This window comes from Theropithecus gelada, chromosome 6, assembly GCF_003255815.1.
Source record: "Theropithecus gelada isolate Dixy chromosome 6, Tgel_1.0, whole genome shotgun sequence".
In the NCBI taxonomy this organism is placed as follows: Eukaryota; Metazoa; Chordata; class Mammalia; order Primates; family Cercopithecidae; genus Theropithecus; species Theropithecus gelada.
The window spans coordinates 67,142,184-67,149,050 of NC_037673.1; the positions used below are offsets into that span (position 1 = coordinate 67,142,184).

Genomic DNA, 6,867 nt, shown 5'->3' on the forward strand with positions numbered 1-6,867 from the left:
TTTTCTTTTTTTTTTTTTTTTTTTTTTTTTTGAGACGGAGTCTCGCTGTGTCGCCCAGGCTGGAGTGCAGTGGCGCGATCTCGGCTCACTGCAAGCTCCGCCTCCCGGGTTCACGCCATTCTCCCGCCTCAGCCTCCGAGTAGCTGGGACTACAGGCGCCCGCCACCACGCCCGGCTAGTTTTTTGTATTTTTAGTAGAGACGGGGTTTCACCATGTTAGCCAGGATGGTCTCGATCTCCTGACCTCGTGATCCACCCGCCTCGGCCTCCCAAAGTGCTGGGATTACAGGCTTGAGCCACCGCGCCCGGCCAAAACATACTGATTTTCAAGAACATAATTAGTTTGAGGAGATAAATAATACCATTTGGGTGTGTGTATGTGTTTTGTTTTGTTTTCTTTAAAGACAGAGTCTCACTCTGTCGCCCAGGTTGGAGTACAGTAACGTGATCTCAGCTCACTGCAATCTCTGCCTCCTGGACTCAAGCGATCGTCTTGCATCAGCCTCCAAAGCTGGGACTACAGGCATGTGCCACCACTCCTGGCTAATTTTTTTGTATTTTTTGTAGAGATGGGGTTTCACCATGTTGGCCAGGCTGGTCTTGAATGCCTGAGCTTGAGTGATCCTGCCTCAACCTCTCAAAGTGCTAGGATTATAGGCGCGAGCCACCTGTAATCGTGGGTGGTCAGCATTTGGGATTTTTAAAAGGTCTTTTGCTAAATATATATTTTTACAAACAAATTTGCAGGTATATTTTGTTGTGGTGGTTTGATTCATTTAGTTAAGAGCAAAATATTTTATAGTCTTTGAGAGCTAAACATGTTCCTGATTTTATCATCATGTAAACAGACATATAGTAGCCAGTAAATGGAAAGAAGCAATAGAAAGCCATATAAGAGGTTCGAGATGAAATATAAAATATATATTGTCAAGCTTTTCTATAGTTTTCTTTTCCACATAGGATTTTGACTGAAATACACAGGGACAGCTGAAATATTAAAGTTTGAAAAATTGCGTATTTGGTGTGAGCCATTAGCTTGTTTTTCAGCCCTGGCTAAGATAAGTCATCTCTTGCGAGAGAGTTATTATTTTCATACTAACATTATTATTATTATTATTATTATTTTTAATGGATTACATTCAAGGCAGAAGAGTAAATGGCCCAGAGAGACTTATCTTTGGAAATAAATGTTAACAGACAGTAAAGCTTTCTGTGGATCTGTAGTTTTTTGTTTTTTTGAGACAGAGTTTTGCTCTTCTTACCCAGGCTGGAGTGCAGTGGCCTGATCTCAGCTCACCGCAACCTCTGCCTTCTGGGTTCAAGGGATTCTCCTGCCTCAGCCTCCCGAGTAGCTGGGATTACAGGCATGCACCACCACACCTGGCTAATTTTGTATTTTTAATAGAGATAGGGTTTCTCCATGTTGGTCAGGCTGGTCTCAAACTCCCAACCTCATGTGAACCACCTGCCTTGGCCTCCCAAAGTACTGGGATTACAGGTGTGAGCCACCCTGCCTGGCCGGATCTGTAGATGTTTAACCCTTCTGTTGAAACAGTTGGTGGCATGGAGACAGCAGCTTTCTTTCAAAGCTGAAAGGATTTCCAAGCCAGTTTACCTTCCTTGGGTTTAGTAAATCTCAGCTTCACAGTAAAATTCCCTGACCTGCTTAGGTTTGAACATGGCTAGATCTGTCTTTTCAGAGACAAAGCTTGTCATGATCAGTTACTGTAACCTACAATGTTTTCCTTAATCGTAATAGGTTATATATGTAGCGTGCCAATTTGCTTCTGCCCAGTTGTTTTTATAATCAAACTTGTATCAGGTATTTCATTAGTGCGTCTTACCTGGGGCAGTCTTTTTAATGAACATTATTAGGCAGCCCCTTCATCACCATGCTTGATGTGCTGCAGGCTTCAGAAGGGAGTGTAATCAATTCGCCTGATTGCGGATGACAAGAGTGGCTTTCTTTTTACTGGGTGTTGATACTTTAGGGTCCCTATTATGAATGTTTTATGAGCAAAGATTTGATTCATGTCTGTCAATGTAAGAACGGTTTAATAATTGATGCCAGGTTCCGATACTGAAGGGAGTTTGTATAAAAAAAGCAAACTGCCACCTAATAACCTTTGAAAAATATTATTTCTCAGTCATTTTTCCTTATACATTTGAGATTGTCAATGAAAAGGAAACTAAAATTTCTACTTAAAAGTTTCTTCCGCAAGCAGTTTAAAGTTCCTGTTTTTCCTATTGTAGCAAAAAATAAAGACCTACATTTGAAGATGTCTATTTTATTAATAAAATGTACTGAAGCTGGCCGGGTGCGGTGGCTCACACCTGTAGTCGCAGCACTTTGGGAGGCCGAGATGGGCGGATCACCTGAGGTCAGGAGTTCGAAACCAGCCTGGCCAACATGGCGAAAAACCATCTCTTCTAAAAATACAAAAATTAGCCAGGTGCAGTAGCGCATTCCTGTAATACCAGCTGCTAGGGAGGCTGAGGCAGGAGAATTGCTTGAATCCAGAGGGCAGAGGTTGCAGTGAACCGAGATTGTGCCGCTGCACTGCACTCCAGCCTGGGTGACAGAGCAAGACTCCATCTCAAATAACAATAATAATAATAATAAATAAAATGTACTGAAGCCTATTCAATAATTTTCATAGTTCCTTAAGAGTTTGGGGGGGGGGTTGGGGAATATACCTTTTCCGGTGAAGTTTGAAGTTATTACCTGGATATATATGGTTCTCCATATTAATGACAGAATACACCAACTTGGTTTGTATATTTGTGTGGGAAGAAAAGGAATAGGAAAATTTTTCCTGAAATAAGTAAACATATTTTCAAACCAGGGGTTACTTTGAGATCTCTTGTAAAAGTAGTTCCTTAAGCCTTAAGACATGACATTCTGTGGTGGCCTGGGATGAAAGTCGTATCATTTTTTCCCACCTTTTCCCCCTCTGTCTTGAACATAGTTTCTGTTGTGGATGCTAATCAGTAGATTCATATGTTACCTGAAGGAAAACTTTCTTGGCATTTCTGCGCGTGGAGAGTGTATAAATGGTAGTTCGATGGTAAATTCGTAACTCTTTGTTTCTTCTTTTGTCAGGGTGTGGGATGATGGGATCATTGATCCAGCAGACACCAGACTGGTCTTGGGTCTCAGTTTTAGTGCAGCCCTCAACGCACCAATAGAGAAGACTGACTTCGGTATCTTCAGGATGTAACTGGAATAAAGGATGTTTTCTCTTGGACATGTACCAAAAATTAATACATGTAGTAACCTTAGAATTTTAGACTTCTCGAACATGAGGCTATTACAGTAACTCTTTTAACACAGTGCATTGTACTTTTCTACCTTAAAAAAATCAGTGAGGATATTTATTTAATGAACGTCAATTCCTTTTAAATTTTCTTAGAGAATCTTCTCTGTAGCTCAGTTTTACCACCCATAAAGTGGAGACAGTAATTTACAGTTATCCTTTCTGACCCACAAGGTATGAAAATTTCTATAATCTGTAAACTCAGTTCTGTAATCTGTATTATTGAGATGATTAATATGAAGTTGTATTTTCACTGAAATGATTGTTTTGCTGGTTATGCTTGGTGATATTTTAGCAGGCTTATTTTTGACAGGCGTCTGTTACTTCAGTGGCGTAAAGTGCTCTCACACTGCTATGCAGCCATCACCATCATTCAGCTCCAGAATTTGTTCTCAGTCCCACACTGAAATTATACCATTCAAACAGTAGTGCTCCCATTTCCCCCTCCCTCTAGCCTGTGACATCTCCTTATTCTTTTTTTTTTTTTTTTTTTTTGAGACAGGGTGTTTCTCTGTTGCTCAGGCTAGAATGCAGTGGCATGATCTCGGCTCACTTCAGCCTCCACCTCCCAGGTTCAAGCGATTCTTGTGCCTCAGCCTCCCAAGTAGCTGGGACTATAGGCATGCGCCACCACACTGAGCTAAATTTTGTATTTTTAGTAGAGATGGGGTTTCACTATGTTGCCCAGGCTGGTCTCGAACTCCTGACTTCAAGTGATCCACCCGCCTCAGCCTCCCAAAGTGCTGGGATTACAGGCGTGAGCCACCACACCTGGCTACGTTTCCTTATTCTTAAATGTATGTGATTCTCATGGTTTGATTTACTCTTGCTGGGCCATTTCAGCCCCTGTCATGGCTTCAATTGCCATCTAAATGCAGATGATTACTGCCTTGACAGTTCTTAACCCAGCTCTCCCCTGAGCTGCAGGCCTGCATATCCAATAGGTCTACTGGACATCTGTATTGGTTGTTGTGGAGGAACCTCTAGCTTGCTTGTTAAGCCCTACTGATTTTCACTATCCCCTGAATTCCCCCACTTATTTTTGTCTTTCACTATCACAGGCCTTAGAAGAGGTCTACCTGCCTCCAGTCTTACTAGTCCAGTCTACCCCCTGGAGTAGGCCATCCTGAAGTGAAAAGTAATGTCACATTGCTCCCTTCAGTGATTTCTTGTAGAAGTACCAATCCCTGAATGCCACCAAGATCTTAACCTTCACATCTTTAATCTTTTTTCTTTGACTCCTCTTTACACAGGAGAATGGCTCCAGCTGTTCTAGCTGTCTTTCAGTTCTTTGAACCTTCCCACCTTAGGGTCCATAAGGTTCCCTCTGCCCAAATTGTTCTACTCTCCCTTCTTCTTCAACACATCCTTCAGTTTAAGCACTTGCTTCTCTCAGTTTAAGCTCCACTTCCTTAGGGATGTCTCTGTGACCTCCCTTAGCTTCTCCACTCTATGCTCTTGTGAAACACTGTCTACTTCCTTTGTCGTAAACTCATCATTTTACTATACACATTTCTTTCATACTGTCCTCCTGCTAGAATGTAAGCTCCGTGAGAGCAAGGATCCTCCCGTTTACCCTGTACCTCCAATGCCTGGCACTTGTAGGTGCTCAAATATATGTTGAATGAATGAAAAATCCATATTGTAATTGATGTCCTCCGGCCACATAGTTTTAAAATTAGGTGATTGATTGTATGACCGAATAGAACTATCAGATGTTTTCCTAATAAAGTCAATATTTCAGACATTTGTGTGTGATACTTAATATTTCAAACATTTGTGTGTACTTAATATTTTAAACATTTGTGTGTGATGTTCAGTGTGTATCAGGAAGTCAATTTAGTTTTTGTGGGGAGAATACAGATAGATGATCAAATTCAGTGGTAGGTTATGTTTTCAGAAGAAACACATTAAGTATATTAAAATAGTAAGTTACATTAAAATTTTAATGAAAATGCACATCTATGTCGAAACAAAATTTTCTATGTAAAGACTAGGTAATATTCCTTTAGTAGGAACCATTAACAAGTCAAGGATTCATGGATATTTTAGGACTGCTTTTGCCTTTCTGGGAAGAAACTGGCCATCAATAAAACCACATTTAAGTGAATTGGATTTTTATTTATTTTTCTAGAGGCAGGGTCTTGCTGTGTTGCCCAGGCTGGACTTGAACTCCTGGGCTCAAGCAATCCTGCTTCAGCCTCCCAAGTAGCTGGGACGACAAGCTTGTACCACTATGCCTTGCTCTATTTTGTATATTTTATCCAATAATAAACATTTATAATTGTCTTATCAAAATAGGTAATACTTTTTTTAGCATTTTGACTATCATCAATATGAATTCCAGCAAGGATAATATGAGCTACTTGGAATTTGAAGAAATATACAAGTTAGTCTCTACATTTGCCCCTGTTGGTACTTAAAGAATGAAAAAGACAAGATTACTTCTATTTTTCAGTTCATAAGAAATATATTTTCAAATTGAATTTGTTAAAAAAAAAAAAAAAAAAAAAGGCCCGGCGCGGTGGCTCAAGCCTGTAATCCCAGCACTTTGGGAGGCCGAGATGGGCGGATCACGAGGTCAGGAAATCAAGACCATCCTGGCTAACACGGTGAAACCCCGTCTCTACTAAAAAATACAAAAAACTAGCCGGGCGAGGTGGCGGGCGTCTGTAGTCCCAGCTACTCGGGAGGCTGAGGCAGGAGAATGGCGTGAACCCGAAAGGCGGAGCTTGCAGTGAGCTGAGATCCGGCCACTGCACTCCAGCCTGGGCGACAGAGCGAGACTCCGTCTCAAAAAAAAAAAAAAAACCAAACACTTTTGCACCAGCAGAAGGCACTATTGATAGATGTTTGAGTGCCACTTGATCATTTGCCAACATGCTTATGTGCATGTCTCTCGGGAGAGAGGCCATATGTTTCCTTCACAGGGACAAATCAAAGCAGATTTTGGGATGATTTCATTAATAAGATTATTTTTGAGAGGCCACATTAGTTCTAAAATGTATTGAGGTTGGTTTTATGAAAGATCAAATCTCCACTGAGAGTCTTGGTAATTTTTTTTTCTTAGTGATCTTTTAATGATTGGTTCTGAAGTTTCATATATGGAAAAATGGCAAGAAGACGAGCTAGATTATCATAGCCTAGTGTCATTCATTTCTCTTAAAATGTTACAATTAAGTACAATTAGTATTTAATGATGACATAGATTTTAATCATTTTTGACAAAAAGTTTTGTGCGTTTCCACTAAACACTTAAAAACAGTCTGTTTCAGCGGGACACCCTGGCTTACACCTGTAATCCCAGCATTTTAAGAGGCTGAGGCAGGAGGATTGATTGAGCCCAGCAGTTGGAGAACAGCCTGGGCAACAGAGTAAGACCCTGTCTCTACTACATAATAAATAAAAAAAATAAATAAATAAATAAATAAATAGTGCTTTTATTTTATGCGCTCCAAATTCTTTTGTATCTGGAATCAGGATCCTGAGGACTAAGTTGTTCTTAGGGATGAATGAAATTTCTATGCCTCTTTTACCTTTCTAGGCAAAT

At 40.5% G+C, this 6,867-nt stretch overlaps 1 protein-coding gene across 2 annotated transcripts in view; it reads left to right on the forward strand.

Annotated features, from left to right (window-relative positions):
- Positions 1-5,060, forward strand: part of MCCC2 (methylcrotonoyl-CoA carboxylase 2) — a 70,680-nt gene extending 65,620 nt beyond the window's left edge. For both annotated transcript variants that reach the window (XM_025389112.1, XM_025389113.1), the window contains one exon: positions 3,104-5,060. In XM_025389112.1, coding sequence (XP_025244897.1) covers positions 3,104-3,221 — 118 coding nt within the window. In that variant the 3' untranslated portion in view covers positions 3,222-5,060. The remainder of the gene's footprint in view (positions 1-3,103) is intronic.
- Positions 5,061-6,867: the final 1,807 nt, after the last annotated feature.